Source organism: Phaseolus vulgaris, chromosome 1, assembly GCF_051622355.1.
Source record: "Phaseolus vulgaris cultivar YP4 chromosome 1, ASM5162235v1, whole genome shotgun sequence".
Taxonomy (NCBI): Eukaryota; Viridiplantae; Streptophyta; class Magnoliopsida; order Fabales; family Fabaceae; genus Phaseolus; species Phaseolus vulgaris.
Genome location: NC_143498.1, coordinates 12774969 through 12798267, shown reverse-complemented (window position 1 = coordinate 12798267; position 23299 = coordinate 12774969). Strand labels below are relative to the sequence as shown.

Sequence of the window (23299 nt, the reverse complement as noted above, 5' to 3'; positions counted from 1 at the left end):
CCATGCTCTCAAGCTCTATAAATAGGACGCATGCCGCTCCAATATAGCCAAACCAAGTAAACCAGCAAAGAGCCCGAAAATACGATACCACAGAAGAGAAAAAAAAAGTCACCATGTCTGTGGATCTAAAGAAATCTAACAAGATCAGAGAAATTGTTAGACTTCAACAGATCCTCAAGAAATGGAGAAGGCTAGCTAATTCTTCAAAAACCACTGGTACCACCAATGTGGGCACTTCCACAACCACCAGCAAGAGTATAAAGTTTCTGAAGAGAACCCTTTCCCTATCAGAACGTGAGGGAGGTTCAAGCAATGTTGTTCCAAAAGGGTACCTAGCTGTTTGTGTTGGTGAAGAGCTTAAGAGGTTCACTATACCAACTGAGTACTTGGGTCACCAAGCCTTTCAGATTCTTCTGAGAGAAGCAGAAGAAGAATTTGGATTTCAACAAACAGGTGTTCTCAGGATTCCTTGTGAAGTGGCTGTTTTTCAGAGTATCTTGAAGATGGTGGAAAGGAAAGGGGACATGTCTCCCTCCCAAGATTGTAGACTCAGCATTGAAGAGATGTTGATGGGGTACTGCTCAGAAAACCAGCTTGCATATTCTCACCATCCTCAAAGTCCATTGTGCAGATAATACTGCGCAGTTTTTATCCTTTTTTTTTCTCCTTTTGTTTCTTTGTACCTTACAAAACCAATTCAATGTATGAGAGAAAGAGTGTGAGGATTGATATTACTGGGTCAAGGTTGTGTGATTCATGTAATCTAACTTTATTCTTTGGCACTATTTTTATGTCAGAAAGTTTTTGCTCATTGCAGTTTATTCCAATTAACAAGAACACAATCAAACCATAGGACCAAACAAATCCTCATGCACGTTTTCATCCATGTAGCAAACAAGTGATGATTCAGTTATCTTCAAAATGACTTCATATATAAAAGTTTTGAATCAGGAAAAAGCATTCCCAATTGGAACCTGTAATAGTAGACATGGGTCAAACACTATGAACAGGTGCTGTTTCAATTTCCTAAGTAGAAAGGATTCAAAATACTAGTTTTCCTTGAAGATATAACATTTTGTGTGGTAAATAGTTACTTACTTTTCAATACCTATATGGAGAGTACTATGGTCATTGACTATAGCTGTTTAAAAACATCATACACCAACAACCTTGCCATAAATATATTAATTATTATATAAAAATATAATTCCAAAAGGCTATTGAAAAATTTCTAGAGGATATATTTCATGTCCTTTGATTAATTACTTACCTTTTAAAGAAAACATGACAAGAATTTAAGGCAAAAGATTGATAATGGAAATATATCTTCAAGGTTTTTATAATAATTTTTTTAATTACACTTGAATATTTTTTATTAATTGATACTGGGAAAAACACTAATCATTTGGCAAAATTAAATTCGTGTGTCAGGCAAGTTGTGATAAAAACCACCTTCAAATTGGTATACTTAAGAAGGTAATTCAAAGTCAAAGGTGCATAAGAGTCTAATAATCCCCTTGCAGCAGATGCTTAATAATTGCTAACATTATCTCTCTGACAAGATTCAAATCACTTATTCAGTCGTTGATTTTTAAATTGATAAATTAATAATTTAGAAACAGATAGCTTGTAGGGGGATTAAAGTGGTCCACCTTAATTATAGCCTAGTGAATGATTGATGTAACTCTAAACATCACGGGTCAGGTAAATTAAATTTTTTAGAATATTATTCAAGAAATTAATGATTAATTTTAATAAAAAGTTGTGCTAAAATACATTAAGTTATAATAAATATATTAATAAGAAAATAAAAGAAATATTTTAATTTCTTAGATAAAATAATAACATTATCTTGGTAAGAGTGAAAATTAAGGCTGATGGAAAAACATGAAAAGAAATTCCAATAAAAAATTAAATAGAACTTATTTACTAAAAAATAAATAAATATTTTGTAATCATAATGTGAATTTGATTATAATAAATAAAATGATAATTTTTTTTAAAGATTTTTTAACAAGAGTGCTAGAAAAGTACTATATATCTAACATATTTTTTTTGAATAACTCTATTAATGATTAAAATTATTCAAAAATTAAAAAAAAAGGCAAACGAATAAAAATAACAATCGAGTCTTACATTTTTATTGTTGGGATTTATACAAAATTCAATTAATAAGGAAAATGCATCTCCCATTAAAAGAAGATTTTTTTTTGTGTAATATCTTAAAAAGTGTATTTCTACATATTTAAGAATTCTAAAATAAAAAACAAATTGATTACTTTAAAATTCTCTGTGTATACAAATTTGCCCTAGTTAATATTTGCGTATCATCATATATTTTTTTGCCCAAGTTCTCCTTTGTTGTTTTGAAGGTTAAACTCATGTGGGGTTGGTTTATTTAATTGAGGGAGTGAGATTCTACATGTCCATAATAAATTTATTAAACAGATTTAGCTAAATTAAAGTGTGTGATAGGTTCTGAGTGCAAACCGCCCTAAAAGTCAGGGTACCCTCGTACATTACAATTGTACTGTTGTTACCTCATGGCTTAATTATTTTATTGCTATGTTTTTTATTTTAAGCTAGTTTATGGTCTGAAAACTGAGTCATTTTTGGGTTTTCAAGAGAAGCATGTGACATGGCATTAATAACACAGAAAGGGTGGCAGAATTTACCGGTTTCTAGATTTTAATTTCCCAAGTCCATGTTCAACTTTGACCTAAATAAATGGGAAACTATTTGCACAAGTTTGATACTGTAAGCTCATTGCCATGTGCTCATGTGGAAGAGCAGCTGAGGACAAGGATCACGTAGTTAAGCATGTAGTTGAGGATGAAACAAAATAAAAAAAATAAGAAGAAACAAAATAAATAAACAAACGAGTACAAAAGAAAATAAACAAATAAATGAGTAAATTTTATAGTTTTTCTATTAGTGGATTGTTTTACGTGAGTGACAAATGATGGTTGAAGTATGAAATGCCACTCTAACTGAGAAAGTGAATTTATAAAAAAAAATTATAATTTATGAATCTTAAAAATAAGGAAGGGATTAAGAAAAGAAAAAGTAAAGAATATCTCAACTCATTTGATTAAATATAAAAGAAGAACATATTTGCCTTTAGTTTTTTTAGTTATATGATAGAAGAAATGCATAGATAAATAAAATGGTTATGCCAGTTATTCTTGCAAAAGTTAAAGATTTTTTTTTTGCGGTCAGTCACTTTAATTTTGAAAAATAAATAGTCGGGTTTCTGAAAATTTTAAACTTTTAAAAAGAGTTTCTGAAAGTATGATTTTTTTAGTTGATGCTAGGTAACTTTTGGTTTGCATGACAAACTTATTATCATTTTGGATACGAAATTACGCCACTTAATTTTATTTTATTTTTTGGAAGTTACTATATTTTTGTCATTGTAATTTTCAAATTTAATTATTCATTTTCATTTTAATTTTTAAACTCAATCATTTATTATATGTTAGCTTTAGGAAAATTAAAATTTTAAAATAGCTTTCAAAGATTAAATATACTAAGCGGTGTAGTTTAAGGACTAAAACGATGAATGCATATATTGTAATGATTTTTTTTTAAATAAATAACAATTTTTGTTTGTAGTTATAGTACAATACACACCACTCTATTTCTATACCCACTCACTCTTCTATTAGTCTAAATACAAGTTCGAAAATTAAACCAAAGTCCAATACATGACTCAAATAAAATCTAGAACTAATTTATACAATTATTTAAATTAAAGTCTGACCCAAAAAGATATTGACATGGTCTTGCTGAAACCAACTGAGTTCCACTTTTCTTGTAGTCCTTTGATCAAGACTCTAATATTCTTTCATGGTGTGGAAGTCTTCTCTGATATGCTTTGAAAATTTCTTCCTCCAAGAATTGTTCTCGTTATTGAACCTACAAAAGATAAACAAAAGCTCAATTAGACCTATTTATGCTAATAAGTCTATGTACAAAGCTTTAGATATTTATCCTCCTTATTTTTTGGATGTTGTGGTTGGACGGTTTCCATCACCCTCCCCTTTAGAGAAAGATTTGTCCTCAAACTTTTGTTATTGTTAGAATGGATGGCTTTAAACTAGACGGAGGGGGGGTGAATGGTTTAAAGAGGGATTTCGAAAACTTTTAAGTCAAGAATGAAATTATCTCAAGAAACAATTGATAAGGAATTCAGTTTGTCAAAACAATAAGCAAAAACAACAGCACTAGAAAAACAATCGGTTGTTTCGCAGAAACAATCGGTTGTTTATACCAGTTTACAAAAACAAAACTGAATTTAAAGAATTAGGGATAAAGAGAATGCACACAAATGTTTATACTGGTTCACTCTAAACCCAGAGCTACATCCAATCTTCTCAGAAACCACTGAGGAATTCCACTAAGCAATCAAACCTAGATCACTTACAACACAACCAAGAAAGTGACCTTGATCCCCTCAAGACACACACTTCTCTTGGCCAACACACCAACACTAAGAATGCTGATCTTGATCCCCTCAAGAACACACAACACTTATCAGCAAACACATAGAAGAAACTTGTTCAACAGATACAAGGATTACACTTGTTACAGAAGTAAATCTGAAATCAATACAAGCAGAAATCCTATCTCACACTCTTTGATCAATCTCAATCTCTAAGCAATCTCAACTCTTTGAAAATCAAAATCTTGTTGTTCTCAAAAGATTGTTATTTCTCAAATCTGTTTTTCTGAATTTATTCAAAGATGTTTGTTATCAAATCTTAACAAACTTATTCATTGTATTTAAATATTGGTCAAAGCATTAAAGACTGGAGCGTAAACAATTAAAACATTTAAAGCTCAGTCAAAGCTAAAATAGTTTTTCTGTTATAGTACCAAAACAAACAATCGGTTGTTTCCTCGAATCAATCGGTTGTTTTGGTTTTAACAGTTCAACCATTTGAAAAATAGTTTTCAATCTTTTCTAAAAACATCTAAGTATAAAACAATCGGTTGTTTCGACAAAACAATCGGTTGTTTTTCACTTAGTTTGAAAAACACTTTTCTTTTAAAAGATTGAGAATGCCTATGCTTTGGATTCAATCTAGAGTGGATTACAAAACTCAAACTACCCCAGATCCTAACTAAGACAGCTCAGCAACAACAAGCACAACCAAGCCTTCAACATCCTTCAAAGGGTTTGAATTCTTCAAAGCTTGAACACCACTTGGTTCAACAATGATGTAGCGAGATAATGGAAAAAAATCTTTGTAATTTTTTCCCTACATCCTTCCAGTTAGTGAAGCTTTGATTTGGATATGAATTGAGCCATTCTTTAGCTTTTCTTGCCAATGAGAAAGGAAACAAACACAAATAAATAGTTTCAATATCACCTTATTGAAAGACCATTGTTCCCACTAATTCATAAAATGTAGACAAATGTGTATATGGATCCTCATGGTCCATTGCTGTAAATTGATGGGTACATATCTAAGGCCCTGGTGGTAGAAGGTATTGCAATATTAGAAAAGTGCATTGACCCCTGCTACATGCATAATCTCTAAGTGTTCTCCTAGGAGGTGATGCTTGCTCTTTAGTCATGTTGTTTTATTTCTGAAAAATATTAATCGGAAGGGAAGAAGTGGTTAAGGATTCCTATCTAGTGTCTCATTGTTTTTCTTTTCTCTTTGTCTCCCTATTTATTCTAGCTACCTTTTCAATCTTTGATTCAAATAATAATTGGTCTCTGGAACTTGACCTCTTAATATCATATAAGACAACTCACGTATATCAAACCCACAAGGAATAATTGAATTTTCAAGTATAAGATTCACTAAATAGAAAACAATAAGTAAAAGTTTGTTGGAAGTTTGTTGTGTATGATTGCAAGAATGTAAATAAAGCAAAGTAAAGAGTTGTTGATTCAATTGGGAAAATTGGGATTGGGGTTCATCCTTCTTACTCTTTTGTATTTTGAAAAGCATAATAATATTCTATCGTGGATGGATATTAATGCCCATATAAAATTCATTCATATTGATTCCTTGCATATAAAATTATTAAGATAGTGTCCTAAATATCGATTCCCCGCATATTTATAACTTCTTATCATTATGATTAGATGTTGATAGCAATTAACATTTCAAATCTATTCCTAGCATTTAAATATGTTAAACATCCCTTTAGGTTAGAAACTTAGAGGTAATTTTGAGTCAAACCTAAGAAACAAATTCATGATAAAACAAACATTAAGAATAAAATGACAATACCAATCATCAATCAAGAACGAAATATTATATCTAAATATCACCTTAATACATAAGAATTTGAGCAAATTACTCTTAATTCCAAAGGGTAGAATTAGTCACTCATGTTGTCCATTACAAGCATGGAAAGCAAGAAAAGAAGATACAAGATGTTTCTCGTTGATGACTGCCTCCTCTAGGGTTTAAAATCACCTTCTATTCTCCCAATGATGTCCAAGGTTGTGCCTTACGCCTCATATTTAACCTACTTTGACTTGGGCTAAGTGACCTCTTGCTTGGGTGTGATTGGGCTCGCCTGGTCGAGTTAGACAAGAAAAAGCCCAACTTCTCTGGAGTGATCTCACCTAGGCAAGATTGGGCTGGCTTGGGTGAGTTCCTCTGGAGTACTTTTGGCTTAGGCGAGTTGAATTAACGTTCCAGCCTTCCCTTTTCATCTTGTCTATTACTCTTTAGCCATTTCATCTCTATTTCTCCCTAGAATCCTGAAATTAACATAAATTTGGGAATAAATCATTCTTATTCATATTATAATCACAAAATATTTAAAAAGGTTTAAATTCATAAATTAGGGGTTAAATTATATATTAATTTTATCAATAAATATACATAAGTATATGTATTTTAATATGAAATATTACTGAAATATGACACTTACAAGAGGTCTCATGGGCCATTTTGAAGTTGATAAAACTCTATGTTTTCTTAAAGAAAAGTTCTTTTAGCCCCATGTGAGATGAGATGAGATGTCCAAATGAACTTTCATATATGCATTTCATGTCTTCAATCTACGTCTAAGACGATGCGTTATGGACTCTACACTCCTTGGCCTATTACTTGTACCCCCTTGGAAGATATTAGTATGGATTTTGTCCTTGGTCTTCCTAAAACCCAAAAAGGCTTTGATTCCATCTTTGTGGTAGTGGTTATATTTAGCAAGATGACTCATTTTATTCCTTTCTACAAAGTGGATGACGCAAGAAATATGCATTTTTCTTCTTTTGCATTCTTTTGATGTTTGCTATTTTTTAATCCATTCTTTTCACTAATAAGTGAAATCAACAAATTAAAAAGTAGTTTTAATCCATTAAAATAGACATGAAATATTCTATAAAACTCTCTTGTGTTCATCTCATTAACACGAATTTGAAAATTTGAGTTTCATATCTTTTCCAAATCTGAGAGAGTTTGTACTGATCAAAGACATTTTCTTAGAGTATTCTTGAGGTGTTTTCGAGATCAATCCTCTTGGCTGAGTGTGTTCACCTGGAATTTTGTCTTTCTCCTATATTGGTGTTGCGTCAAGAGATATTGTTTCAACTGTAATCCTTTTATACCTTGTAAGGTTGTTGTTTCAAAATAGGGTTTTCATAATCAACTCACAAAAATAGTGTTATTGGTGTAGTCTTTCTTTTGTAGGGTTTATGAGAGGGGGTTCTTGGTGTTTTCTTATATTTTTTTATTATTGTAAACAATTTTTTTTAGTGAAAGCTTGATTGATCTAGTCAAGTAACTAAATGTAGCTTTTGTATAAGATTGAACCAATACAAAATTGTTGTGCATGTCTTCTTTTCTCTCTTGTTAACTTTTTAGAGTTGTGATTTGTTCTTTAATTCTTGTTCTGAACTTTAACACGATAAAAAAAACCTAACCAAATTCTAAAATTGATTCTCTCATCAAAGATTCATTTTAAAATGTTTTTTTTAATTCTTGATAGTTCAATTCACCCTTTCCCCACCCTCTTGAACTCAACAATTAATTCTAACATAAACAAGAGCAAGACTTTCTATATCAAATCAACGAATGCATAAAAGATTACAAGTTGATGATAAAAATCAAGTAAAAATCAAATATCAACAAAAGAATTGTTAAAAGGGTCATATGAAGAAGCCTATATATAGGAATCAAGATGAAGAATACACACAAACTACATACAAATTTTCCTATCTTCTAATGCTCAAACAATGTTCTTTGTGGATGTACGAAACCTTGTAATTATTCACACAATGAAGTTAAACCAAATAGATAAGATTGTTTTATCTTTAAGAGTTTGTTCTTATTTTGTTTTGTGAGGTCTTAGTCTTAGGGGAAGATTAAGACAATATAACCAAGAAGGTGTACTCGGGATAACTATAAGTGGTTTGCGCACTCAATTTAACTAGGAGTTGTTGGTGTACTCATTGTAATCAATTTATTTGGTTAGTGGAACCTCTTCAAAAGTTTTCTTGGACATATCACGTGTGTTTGCGTGAATCAGTATAAAATTGTCTTGTGTTGTTTGCGTTGCTTATCAGCTGGACAAACTAGTATAGTTATCCATGAAAAGAGATTAAGACTTTATTCAACCTCCTTTCTAAAGCCAATTGTTTTGACATAAATTTGGTATTTCTAGTTGCATTTGTTATTCTGCTTGTTGTTTGCATTTTGTCTTGTATGACTGTTGTTTATTTCTTTGATTGTTTTCTCTGCAGTTATGTTTTACTATTTTGTATTGTCTTATTCTTTTTATGAACACTCTAATAATGCTATTTTGTGTTTCCCATTTTGATAAGTTGTTTGATAAAGTTAAAGAGGGAGATAACTTGTATTGTGTTATTATAATCTATCTCTTTTAAGTTTTGCAGGCTATTTGTTTTAGTGCAGGGAAATGTTATAAATCAACACTTGTGCATATTGAATTTTATTAGATAATTGTCTTCATCGAATAAAGGGAATTTGTTGAATCTGTGGTTCAAGTATTTGATGAATCCAACTATTTTCTTAGGATTCCTTTAGGCTCTCTTTAAAGATTTTGAAGATATGCAATGATCTATCAAGACTTAGAAGTATTTTAGGTTGATTTGTGTTGATTAGGATACCTTTGTAATTTTTCTCTTGCTTTGGTCCTGCATAGCAAATAAAAAGTTCTCCAAATGTATTGGAGCTCTTCTTGGAGATAGGTAAATTTTTAATTGATAATTTTTTTTAATATGTTAAAATGTTTCTAATTGCTTTGGAATGACTACAAGAAGAATTTTAATCAATTAGAATCTTTTAAAACTATGAGTAGTTATGAACTCTCTATTTTAATATGTTAAATAAATTTTTTAATAGATTAAAATCACTTAAGCTTAATTGTGTATTGAATGATTCTGTTTAATTTAATTAAATGACGAGTTGATCTATTAATTTTACTTATAAGTGGTATTTACATATCAAAACATAGTTTTAACCTATTAAAAATCTTATTGTTTTTTTTTAAAGGAGAGTCTAAATTGAGCTAAACAAATTTTCTTTGAGCAAATTTGTGATCAACATCTTGGTTTGAATAGAAAACATAGATTCTCACCTAGTTTTTTTTTTTTTTTTGATTAATCTATTCTAGGTGATATTGTCCTTGTTTCTAATTCATTTTTCAATGCCTCTATTGGATATGACTAGGGTTTCTAGGTTTATTGTAACAAGGTGTTACTAGGTATTGAATCAAGTTTTATTGGGTTCAAGATTTTGATTCTTACGAAGTTTGATTTCACTAGTGAAGTTGTGTGTTTGTAAAAATTTGATATTATGGTGTGAGTTTGGCTTATGTGTTTGAGCAACTAGGTGTAGCTTGTGCTATAAAATGAACCAATATAAAAATTGCTCTATTGATCACTCTCTCTTTTTATATCTCTTGGTTTCTTGGAATTTATGTATTTTTTCATTGAGTGCATTGCCTATTGTAAATCAGATTCTACAATTTAAAGATTTAATAAGCTTTTTATTCTAAAGATTTGAGAAAGTTGTTTTTAGTTCATTTTACCCTCTTTTGAACTCAACCCTCAAAACTAACAGTTGTTGCCATTTCCATCACCTTCCACCACCACTACCACCTTTGCTTTAAAATCGAAGACCCAATTTTTACTTTAAATTTTTAACTTTTTTGGAATACTTTGCTTTATTATATTGTTTTTTCTTGAGTTATAATTTTTTTTTAATTATTTTCTTGTGATATTGTTGATTTGGTTTGTTATGCAACAAGTGTCATGGTTGTTTAATTGAGGCATACATTAGATAAAAAATAAAATAAAATAAAATAAAATAGCATACAATAATGGTTGTTAATGAAAATCATTATCGTATGTGTATGATGAACATAATTTTACTCACACTTTAAAGCTCTTATCATAAACTCTTGGATTGAAATCAAATAAATTCATACTTTTAATTGAGATTTATCTAATTGGATTAATTTTGGTTGTAACTGTTATTTAATTGAGATTTATCTAATTGGATTTATCTTATGTGTTTTAAGATGTAACAAACGATCTAGTATTTCACAGAGTAAATGATCTAGTAATTTGAAAATTTGACCAGACGATCAAATGAGAGCATATGCTAGACAATCTTCATGAAGCACCTATGATGGGTGCCCTATTATGGAAAAAGAAGATATTGATTTGGTGATTGAATTACATTTTCAGGAAGAATGAATTACATTTTGAGGAAGAAAGAATTAAAATCAATTCAATCATATGCAATGAGACTATCTCAAAATCTTGCAATTAAGACTCCTCTACAAAATGCGTAAAAAATAAAGGAAATATCCTTTGAAGGTATTATTCAAGAAATCTTCTGCAATATCTCTCACAACAATGTTGAAATCAATTACAACCAATGTGCAAATCGGAAGCAAATTTGGAAATAATATATCTAGAAGAGAAACAAGAATAAAATTTGAGACTAGTTGAAAATGCATATATCTCCTTAATAATTTGAAAAAGATAAAGGTAATATTTAATAATTGCAAAACAATGAGGTAGATTTCAAATCCTATTTTGTGCAAGAAAAAAAAAAGATTAGAAAAGAGACTTCAGAGGAAGAATGAAATGAGCTTTTTGATCACTTCTCATAGCAACAAACACATTCTAGACCTAGTTTTATTTTCTTTTTGTATTTTTCTCGTTTTTTCCTCTACATGGAAGGCTAAAACCTGTTTGGTTGATTCCCTTGTGATTTCCCATTGGATTCTAAGGTTCTGTTCAATAAAGCTTTGTTGTTCAATTTCTATAGTAGATTATGCTTTATTTTTTTATCATTTTGAAATCAAGGTTCTATCAAAGGAATGTTTTTGAACGCTTGTTGAGAATTCAAATATTTTCTTTAATTAAATTTCTTGGTTAGTTCGCTTAGTTATAATCAATCTTTTTTTCGCTTAGTTTGAGAGGTAGAAGATAAACATCTCACGAGTATACGCTTAGAACTAGTGAGATATTGAATACATCAATAGACCCTTGCTTTGCTAATAAGATTATGCTGAATTTGATTGACACCTGATTATGTTTGACATCTGTATTAGAAGTAAAGGATTATAATCTTAGGAAACCAATGAAGAATTCATAGTGAATAAACTTGGGAGTCAACCTACATTTTTATTGTTTTTAATCTTCTTTTATATTTTCCTATTGAACAATCACAGACCCCCTTTAATTTGTTGTTATTGCTAATTTTTATTTCCCGCAAATAGGTTCTTAACACTATTTCATTAGATTCTCTATTGGATTCATTGAAAGACAACTTGGAGTCATCTGACCATAATTATAGTATCATCTTTCTAGCGTTAGATGATTTATCACTACATTAGACATAATACACTCAAATAATTTTAATTTGATTCGACATCTATTAGTATACTTGCAATAATGATTATTAATGAGAACAATCGTGATAGTTTTACACAAAACTATCATTGTATGTGATAAACATGACAACAATTTTAATTATCAGAAAAAAATTTATTTTTAATGACAACTTAATTAGTGACAATTTTAAATCGGTTGTTAGAATACATTAAAAACCATGGTTACATTTTTTTTATTCAATAATGGTGATATTAGTATGAATTATCAATTGTAAAAGTTTTTGACTAACACGGGGAGATACATAAAATGATTTATTTTTCTAAGTAATTCATTTTATATCCAAATTATCATCACTAACATTTGAATTTTAGACCATTTAATGAAAAGATATAGGTCCCCATATAAGAGTTATATCTTTTATATGAAAATTTTCCATTGATTTTTTTTTTCATATTTAATTAACTAATTCTTTTAATGAATTATCCGACTACATATATATAATTGGAGTCGGCTTCATTAGATTTTTTCTACTACTAGCTTTTCTTTTACGACTAACATTATTGGTTTTGTCAATTCTGAAGATAGTCCTCTTGTTAAGCTTATCTATCTGGTTGTTGTCATTGTTGCTATTAAGGATTCTACGAGGACTATAAGTAATATTTCTAACAAAAATATGAGAAATTATATTCATGATTTTACTGTGCTAAAATTCTTTGATATTAACACTAGAAGTAGCAAAGCTTAAAATTCCATTCAAGTTGTTTGGGATTTTTCTTATCCTGGTTGGTGCAAAGTTAACAACCAATGGTGCTTGAAGGGGATTTGCTAGCACTGGTACATGCGTCGGGACTTATAGAGACAATATGGGTGAGTATATTGGTGGCTCTTCTACATATCTTGATGTCCAGTCTCCTTTATATGTTGAGTTCATGGGTGTCATTCTTTCTCTAGAAGAGGCTAGTAAAAGTATCAGAAATTAGGGCTTGAGAGTGACTTTGTTCTGGTTCGCAATGCTTTTAAAGATTGTAAGTTGGTGCCTTGGTTTCTCAAAAATAGATGGAGAAAGTGTCTTTGATTTTGTCAGCAAATAAATTTTAAATTTTCTTATATCTCCAGACAAGGTAATCAATGTGTTGAAAAGTTAGCTAGCTTAGGTTTTATTCATCAGTTGGAGTGGGTGTGACATAATACCTCCTAACATTTTTTGGAACTTTTTCATAATAGGTGTAAATCTCTTATTTCTCGTTTGATGTAATTTGATTTTTTTTTCACAAGTATGAGTTTTGGCCTAATCCCTCGTACTAGTTTGTATTCTCTTTATTTTTTTTAATAATACTTTCTTCATACGATGACATATGATAGTTGAAATCTAGGATGTCGGTCTAGCTAGGATGTTAGTTTTCATAATGATGCTTAACATCAATTTTTTTTTTATAAAAAAACTACAATTAATCTTATTTAATAATATGATTTTAAAAAAATTGTTCTATTTTCAGCAATTATTTATTTATCTTTCATATTAGGTTCTAATAGTTTAAAAATTAGTTTAAATGAAGATTAATAAAACTAAATTATATTAACTAATATTTTTAATTAATACAACAATCAATTAGTTAATTTATATTTAAGCTGAAATGACCTAATTTAAATAATTTAATTTAAGGAAACGAAGATGATAATATAACCTGGAAGATAAATTAATAGGTGTTTAAATTGAAATCAGAAGGAAATATCTTTGGAAGTGGAGGTTCTTGTTTTGTTTTGTCTTGTCTGATTAGGTGGTGCATAAAAAAACAAAAACATCTAACCTTAATCTATATATTATTGGTGAATGATTTGAACATCATTAGAGGTGGTGCTCCTAACATGATCCGCACTCCATTGCACTGTTTGAGAACAGTTGACAATGAAAAATGATAACGAAATGGTACACAACTATATTCATTGGGGAGTGTGATCAATTAATATTCAAGTTAATTATATACTAATTTTATGGAAGATGTTCCTTAATCCATACATAGTCAAATCATTGGAAGAAGAAAACTAAATTTGGTTTCGTGATGGGTGGGGTATTCTCCTCGTATGCTCTTCAAACTTCATCAAATAATATTCTTACTAGTACTTATTTATTACTCACTAAAAAATCTAAGTATTTTTAATTTATATAGAGTATTCCAACTTAACTAAAAGTCTAAAAGAATATCTATAGATTTTATTTATTTATTAAATTTACAGTACAACTTTATTTAGATCTGAGCTTTTAACTTATCTTCTTAAGTTAATAATTTAGAATGCATAAAGAAAATGTAATTTAGTATTGGTCAAATCTCAATGCTCATTATCTAAAGTTGATGCTAATAATTATGTTGGTATTATTGAGCATTAATGAACATTTAATCACGTATAAATGAATTGGTTCAATAAAATTTTAGAGAAAATTAAAAAGTAGAATATATCAAAGTAGATCAAATACGAAGAAAACATCATAACAAAAATTATTCATAACTTGAACAAGATTCATTTATTTGAATTAATAATTGAAATATAAGAATTAAAAGTCTTGGTATTAATTTTTTACACTTCAACTTGTTCTTGTTCAAAAAAATGATAAACATTAATATGTTTGGTTCACTGATAATAAAATTCATCATTCATCAATAAAATTGTACTAACTATCACAAAGTATAATAGTATTTTTCTTGGAAAAATCCATATCAATCATGAGACCCTTCAACCGAATTCCCTCTTTTGACACTTGTGCAAGACCCATGTATTTTTATTTAGTAGCAGACAATGTTAGTATTGACAAGAATTGTTTTCCAACTAACCAACAAGCTCCCAATTGTGAAAGGATATCCATTTATAGGTTTTCTTACACCTATATCATTAACATAGTTCAATTTTGTATATCAAGCAAGAGTACACAGTTTTCACCCTTTAGATGAGGCCATATTAGACTTACCTTAAGGTACTTGAGAATATGATTCACCACTAGTCAATGCTCATTTCTAGGACAAATAATGTATCTACTCATGACATTGAATATTTGGGAAATGTTGGATCTAGTGCACACCATCACATACATTAGACTTTTCATTGCACTAGCATAAGGAATACAAGACATGTAATCCTTCTCAAATTCTGAAAGGTAAGTACCAATTACGTATAGATGAATAGATAATGTCTGAGGAGTACCTATCAATTTTGCACCACACCGGCCAAAATAGTCCAAGACCTTCTAAATGTACTTTTATTAACCTATAAAGAGCTTCTTCTAAGCATGGCCATACCCCATATCCAAGCATAGAATTTTACCAATAACTCTTAAGCCATTTATCTCAAATTCACTTATTAACAACGACTTTAGCTTCTGAATGTACCCCTTATGCATAAACGTTATAATTTATATACATCAAAAGATAAACTTGTGAGTTGTCCTTTACATTCTTGTAATACACACAAAGATCATAAGGATTTATGTTGTAACCATGAGAGACAATGAACTCATTGAATTTCTTGTACCGCTACCTTAGAGATTGCTCTAAATATACAATGCCTTCCTAGTTCAAAAATCCAATTCTCTTTCCTAGATTATTGAAAATCTTCATGTTTAGACATCAAAATGTCACTCATTGTTTCCATGGAGGAAGGGAGCTTTCACGTCGTGCTTTTCCAGCTCCATATCTAGGGATGTAATAAGTGCAAGCAAAACTCTCATAGGCACGTGTCTAACTACAACTAATAAAATCTATTTAAGGAAAAATTCCAACACCCCAAGATTTTAATTAGTTCTTCAAAACAACTAATTGCAAAACATGATTACACTTTGTTTGTAAGATGATAGTATTATAAAAATAACAAAGAATGTAAGACACATGTGTTTAATTTGATAGATGATACAATACTATATAATCTTGTCTCAAAGTCTGATGAGATACAGGTAAGAACAGATGAAACACAACATAGACTAAGCAAACCTTGTACTTAAATTAAATATTCATGCACTTACTCCATGTTTGTAGATAATTTCCCTCTGCAAAAGAGATTCGTTCAAATTATATTTGAAAGATCTCTCAAATCACGATCTTCATCAACTTTCTTTCTTCATCAAATTCTTAACACATAAAGATTGTCAACTCTGACCCAACTATCTGCCCTATACAGAATGCACGTTAATCATGATTTTGTGCAAAAAGCTAACCTAGGGAGATAAGCATTGTCAACTATCAAAGATGTTTTGAAGAAAAAGGAACAAAGATCAAGTCTACAAAAAACATGATAAAGCTCGTCAGGTGCATAATGGACACACATAAAATGCTTAATGGCTATAACGATCACCTAACGACTACCTTCTTCAAAGAGTTTATAGAAAAGAATTTATCAAGAAGAAGAATGACGTGACATAGTCATATACAAAATAATAGATGGAATGCCAAAAAGGCTAGTCAAACAAAGAGCACTCCTCCAAGAAAATATAGCAAAGGTTGAAATATACAAATATGTTGATCAAATGATAGAGCACACGACATACATTCATAGAGGGATTCTCAAGCTGAAAGAAGATAAAAATATTTGGATAAAGAAAACCTTAAGGGAAACACTTTGAATGTTTATCTAACTGTTTGGGAGAGTGAACCAAATCCTTATACACACCGATAAATACTACCCTCCCTAGAGAGTAAGATAATCTAAACTAGGAGAGAAAAACCTAAACATTGTATTTATCATCAGGCACAATCCTCCATAGTCATTAGATCCAATGATTAGTACATAATTAAACACCAAAACCATCATATCTTATCCAAGAATGGTTTGAGTAAAGAATACTCCGTAACGACTCAACCAAGAGTGTCTTGAAGAAAAAAATACTCAAGGGATTACCCAAAAGTGGTTGAGAGCCCAAATAATACTCAATTCAGCAAAGAATGGCTATGAATCAAAATAATACTTAGTTAAGCTAGGAGTGACTTGTGTTAAGAATACTCAAGGACTAGGGGTGGATATGAGTTGATTTTAGAGTTGTCCATTTTAATGGTAACACTTTGTTTATGATTTGAATTTTAGAAATTATGAAGTGAGACCCAAAGAAGATTCCCATTGGACACGGACTTAATCAAGTGGTTAAGTAAGTGTGAAGTTTCACTTATAAATGCAAAAGGAAAAACACAAGATATGGTGAAGATGACGATGTTGCGGAAAATGAAAGAACACAATAAATGAAGCAAGAAGCAAGGATGACCAAATTGAAAATGGAAGGAAAGCAAGAACATAAACACAACATAAATGGCATAATGGAAAATGAAAGAAGAGGTGAAGGATAGGAAAGCTTAGAGATAAGGGAATGTAAGAACACACCACTTGGAGTGTGTGGGATCTCCAAGATAAGTGATGAGGGCCGCCACTTGAAGAGCTCTCACTCGCACAAGATAAGACCAAAGAGAGAACACAAGTTTCACTCACAATTTGTGTAGAGTTTCCTTTCTATTTCAAAATTCAATTTGAAAATACATGAGGCAAGACACCCTATTTATAGGAAGGGGTGCCTTGGTGGGCAAGATTGGTGAAGGGTAGAAATGGCAAGGGAGAGGGGCTACCTAGGGTGTTGACCATGGTCAAAACCGAACCTTTAGGCATAACTTCTACAAGGTAGGTTAAAACCCCTAATTCTAGGCACCTTGTCTTGAAAAAGTGGGCTTGGTACAAGCCCATTTTGCTAAGCCTTATGGACTATCAATGATCGTTCCTCACCATTGAGCATTAAGCACACTACCAGACCCAAGTAATTTGAATATAAAAGAGAAACATGCATTTATAAACAATAATAAATCCAAAAATATCACATAGTCATTCGATCCTAAGAATATAGATTTAGCAATTAATGATAAGATCTTATAGTAACAGTTCAAGATGAGAAGCTAAACACAACAAAAATGGATCCTTGAGTGTTGTTACCATCTTGGCTTCAAATTTTCCTTCTCAAGAGATTGGCCTTCATTTCTTTTGAGGTTTTGGCCTTGTAGCGTGATTGATTCTTAAGTTTAGACTCTCTAAGTCTAATCCGATAAAACCTCTCTATATAAACTTCTTTCCGAATCTCACTTGATCCTCTTAACCTCCGTGTTTCTCTATCTTTTTATATCTCTTTATGCCTATTGATTCCTCTTGGTGCCTTTCGATGCTTAGAGTGTTGCCCCAAGGTCCTTATTTATAGATTTTATGAATAAGATTCAAAGGGATTCAAGGGGATTCATTATCTGCTTAGTGCAAGTTAATCCACTTAGTGGATTTGCTTTCTTAATCTTTCAACAATCTTTTTCGACCTCAATCCTCTATCCTTGGGCTTATTGATATTCTAGAGTTAGAAATTTATCATTGATTTTCTCCAAATCCATTTTGGCCTTGAGATTTCTTAATCATGAAGCAATATTGGCTTGGCTTTGACTCCAAGTGAAATCTCTTTTTTCCCAAACATGGTGCATATTGGCCTGAGCCCTTTCTGAGTGAAATTGGGTTTCTTTATGTTTAAGTTTTCTAATTCGCTCAACCCTTTGGTTTTCGCTTAGCCCTATTGTCTCTAGAGTCTATTGATGTATTGGCCTCAATTTGCTCAGTGTATGTAGATGCGCACAAGGTTTTGAGTGTTTTGAAAGGAGCTTGGTCTTTAGACTTAATCCGATAAGCCATTCTACATGTTCTTAGTGGATTGACTTTGTTGCTTCATCCTTATTTGTTTGCTTTTTTGCACTTTTATACAATAATCTCTTCACTTTCCTTCTTTTATTATTTGTATTCATTTGTAGCCGTGGTTGGAGGTTTCTGGCATGATTCTTGCTAATATTTGTACATATTTTACTTAATTTACAAACCCTTTCATCTATAAAAATTACTACAATTAAGCACTTATCAGTTGTTTATAAAGATCATACATTTTGTTGGAATAAAAATTTAGGAACTTCAAAAAAAAAATGAAAATAATGGAGAATGGAACTCCTTCACCCTACCTAAGATCCAAATATCAAATGAAATAGAATTTATTCTTGGAGAGCTTCCCAAACATGTCTATGATGTTGGTGTTTCATCTACTTAGAAGCAAACACAAGCTTCCACCTCCCAATGAAGTTTATCCAAGACTTTGATATGAGAAGGATCCCAGTCAGTCTACCTCTCACATGGAAAGTCCAACACAGCAGCGGAGTTTCTCGCTCAAGCGAGCTCATTCTCACTTGAGCGAGAATGATCTAGTGAAGTTTTCAGAAATCAACGCCTTTCTCGCTTGGGCAAGAATGTGTCAGACAAATTGGGTCATTTTATCTTTTATCATAAAGCCCATCAACGTGACACATGAAGTCACCTAACCCTAGTAAATTAGGTTAAATAGGGGGTTAAAGGCTCAACCCTAGTATGCAAGATTGAGAGAAAAACACCATTGAGTAACTTGTAACGCAATTGGGAGAATATAAGGTGTTAGAAGATGTGTGGCTAATTCTACCCTGTGGATTTGGGAGTAATCTGTTCAAACTCTTATGTATTAAGGTGATTTGTGAACATAATATTTTGTTCTTGGTTGATTATTGGTATTGTTCTTTTGTTTCTAACTCTTGATATAGAATCTTAAATCTAATTGGAAAGTATTTTTATGGTTCTGACCTAAACAATAATACTTAACATATTTGAGTGCTAGAAATATAATTGAAATGTTAATTGCTATTAACGTCTGAGCTTGATTATAAGTTTTTTTTATAAATATGCGAGGAATCAATATTTAGGAAACATGCTTAATAATTTTATATGTGAGGAATCGATATAAATGATTTTTATATGGGCATCAATACGAATCAAATGACATAATAATATCACGCTAATCTAAATACAAAAGAGTGAGAAAGATGAAACTCAATCCCTATTTTTCCAATTGAAGCAACAATTCTTTGCTTTGTTTTCTTGTTAATCATTGTCATCCCAACAAACTATAACAAACTTTTATTATTTTGTTTTATATTTAGTGAATCTTTTACTTGAATATTCAACTGTTCTTTGTGGGTTCAATATTCATCCTTAGGGACACATTATTACTTTTGACAACGTGGTGCACTTGCCGTAAAAAGTCATCAATCCCACATTAGACAAAGAATATTTGATGGTCTTCAAGGCATTGATTGAGTAAAAAACATAAGTGGCTAGCTCATAGCTTGAGGACAACATTGACAAAATACAATTAGAAGCAACCATCACGTTGAGTTTAGCAGATGATGACTTGCAACAATGCTACATTAAAGGTTTGACCACAAAGATACCTGTGTCTAAAGAAACAAAGCAAAGGGACAACATTGTACATGTGGGTGAATTCACTACTTCTAAAATCCTTAATCAATTAAGGACAAAATTTACTACACGATGCTCTCAACTTTCGATGAATGAAATTTCATTCCCCTATGAATCCACCATTGTTCCTTTTGGTAGTTGTGGAAACAAAATTTACAAGGGTTGGTATCCAATGTCTGGATTGGCCAACTCCTTCAAGGTTCTTTCTATTTTTATTTCCATTTCTTTAGTCTCAGAATGCTCAGTTTCACAACAAGATGAAGTTTTATCAAGGATTGTATGATTATCTTCAATCCATTTTGTTGAATCAAGTGTGTTCAAGCTTTGAAGAATCCAAATCCTAGCGTTTGATGGAAAGCTGGAGTTGCTTGATGCTGCTGATGTTCTTTAGAATAGGATCTGGGGTAGAATATCTTTGTAATCCACTCTTTGTTGAATCTAAAGCTTAATTATTTTCAAATCTTTTAAGTTTAAAGTGTTTTTCAAACTAAGTGAAAAACAACCTGTTGTTTTGTCGAAACAACCGATTGTTTTATACTTAGGTGTTTTTTAAAAAGTTTGAAAAATGTTTTGGATGGTTGACTTGCTGTCAAACCAAAACAATCGATTGATTCGCTATTTCAACCGATTGTTTGTTTGAAATCCTAACAGAAACAGTTTTGTTAGTTAAATGAGCTTTAATTGATTTCATAACCGAATACGCTCCTGCTTTAAATGCTTTGGCCAAGATTTGAATACTATAAATAGTTTGTTAATGTTTTATAACAAACAACAAGAAAGAAAAATAGATTTGAGTTTTTCAAAGAGCTTTCAAGCATTTCAGTTTTCACTTTGAGCTTTGGTTATTCAAGAGAGAAGTGGAATAAGATTACTCTGTATTGATTTCAGTTGATTTTGTAACAGTGTAATTCATTCTAAAGATTTGTGTACATTCTGGTGTTGTAAAGCCAAGAAGGGTTGTGTGCTCTTCAGGTTGTCAAGATCAACATTCTTGGTGTGTGTGTGTGCTGAGCCAAAGGAAGTGTGTTTCTTGAGGGGATCAAGGTCACTTCTTTGGTGGTGTGTGTATGTAATCTGGATTTGATTACCTAGTGGATTCCCTAGTGGTTTCTAGGAAATTGGATGTAGCTCTTGGTTTAAGAGTGAACCAGTATAAATTGTTTGTGCATCTCTCTCTTCCTTAAACTCTTTAATTTCAGTTGTTATTTTATTTACTGGTATAAACAACAGATTGTTTCTGCGAAACAACTTATTGTTTTTCTGGTGCTTTACTGTTTTGAGCTTTGTTCTTGGAAAGAATTCCTAATCTGGTTTCTTGCAAAGAATTTCATTCTATCTTAAAAAATTTGCGAAAACCTCTTTAAACCATTCACCCCTCCTCTAGTTTAAAGCCATACATTCTAACATATTTTTGTAGTCTCTTGTATGTTCTTTCCATCACGAGGTCCATAGGAAAAAATACACCTGGTTTGTTCTTGCTCATACACCTCTTAGGACCGTCTGATCAATACGGGTTTAAAAATCCTGGAATAAATAGTGTACCTTGATAGGCTCCTTCTTCTTGAACATTTGTAGATTTCATATTTGGATGAAGTATGGAGGATTATGAGTGCGGAACCAATAGGATAGCATATGTTCATATTCGGTGTTTAAAGTGGAATAGGTGAAGATGTAAGGTGAGAGGTGAGGCTAACTCACTACGAAAGAGTCGAAGGTTAGTGATGCAATCTAAGATGATGGATTGTGGAAGTGGAATGGAGTGGCAGTGAAATGAGGATGATCTTGCATCTTGAATGAGAGGTTTTGGGGAGGATTTGGAGTAGTTTGGTGCTTAGGAATAGAAAGAGGTTTGGCCAACTTTCTATAGATTTCACTAGGCCTTAGTGGCTCTCTGGCAAAGGGAGATTTGGGAGAGAATGAGTCTCAAATTTAGAATTCTTCATTCAATATTTACAAATTTGAAGACAATGTGTGAGTTTAACATATTTATAGATGAAGAGGATAGAGGTAACTTACTCCTTGATCTACCATAACCTTAGTTAAGCAAGCTAAACCATTGTGAGCTTTAGTAGCTTAAGGAGGTCTTGCGCAGGTCCTCTTAAGATGCTCTAGAGACCCTTTCTTATATAAAAAGTGAGGATTTCTAAAGTGTTTTTGATTTATTTACAAACTACTCTTAAACTAGTTCAAAATACAAGTCCTAAACATCATTATTCTATTATTTATATAGACAATTCTTTTGCCTTTATTCTTGTATATGGTAGCTTGGATGGTCCTCCATCAAGCTCCCTCCCTGATACATCCTAAATAGCCAAGCAGATGACCAAGGACACAAAAGACACTTCACATTTTGATCAGTCATCTCAGCATCCAAGACAAGGCCCCACCAAATGTTGGTAGGACCTTAGCAGAAGAAGAACTGGCATAAACCAGAGCATCAAATGTTCTTACTTATGGTCTTCTTACAAGACAAAAATGTTAGTAAATAAATTGGGCTCACTTTGGGGTCCAAATAGTAGAATAAAATAAAGTAGGGTTTGTTTAGTAATTTGGGCTTGTGATAAACCCACCTTTCATGAGAAGTGCTTCTAGGTTTAGGGTTTCTTTGACCTACCTTTTATAAGGTTTCTAAAAACTGACACCCCTACCCTTCTATCTTGTTCTCCAACACACTCTCTCCTATAAATATAGTGCCTTACCTCATGTAGGACACATTGAAATTGAATTAAGTAAAGAAACTCTGCGTGAGTGTTTTGTGAGTCTGGGTACTCCATTTTATTTGGGTCTTTTCTTAAGTATAGTGCACTTCAAGTGGCGGCTCTGCACCACTCATCTTGGAACCTCCCACCCTCCAAGTGGCATGATACCATCTCCATCTTCATAAGATTTCTTATCTCTTCATCTTTTACTTTCTTCCCTTATGCCTTTTCCTTTTCTCTTTTGTTTGGTGTTCCTTATCTCTTCCTTTAATTCGGTTTCCATATTATCCTATTCCTCTTTGTTCATGTCAAATTCTGCACCTTCATCATCATAATCACCATACTTTTGTTTTTCTCTTTACCCTCTAGAAGTGCACCTTCACACTTACTTAACCACTTGGTTAACTTTGTGTCCAGTGAGAACCTTCTTTGG

At 31.5% G+C, this 23299-nt stretch overlaps 1 protein-coding gene across 1 annotated transcript; it reads left to right on the top strand.

Moving 5' to 3' along the window:
* The first annotated feature begins 55 nt into the window (after positions 1–55).
* Positions 56–775, top strand: LOC137815447 (protein SMALL AUXIN UP-REGULATED RNA 51). Its single transcript, XM_068618575.2, has one exon. The coding sequence runs from the start codon at positions 114–116 to the stop codon at positions 633–635; it is 522 nt and encodes a 173-aa protein (XP_068474676.1). The 5' UTR covers positions 56–113; the 3' UTR covers positions 636–775.
* The last annotated feature ends 22524 nt before the right edge of the window (positions 776–23299 follow it).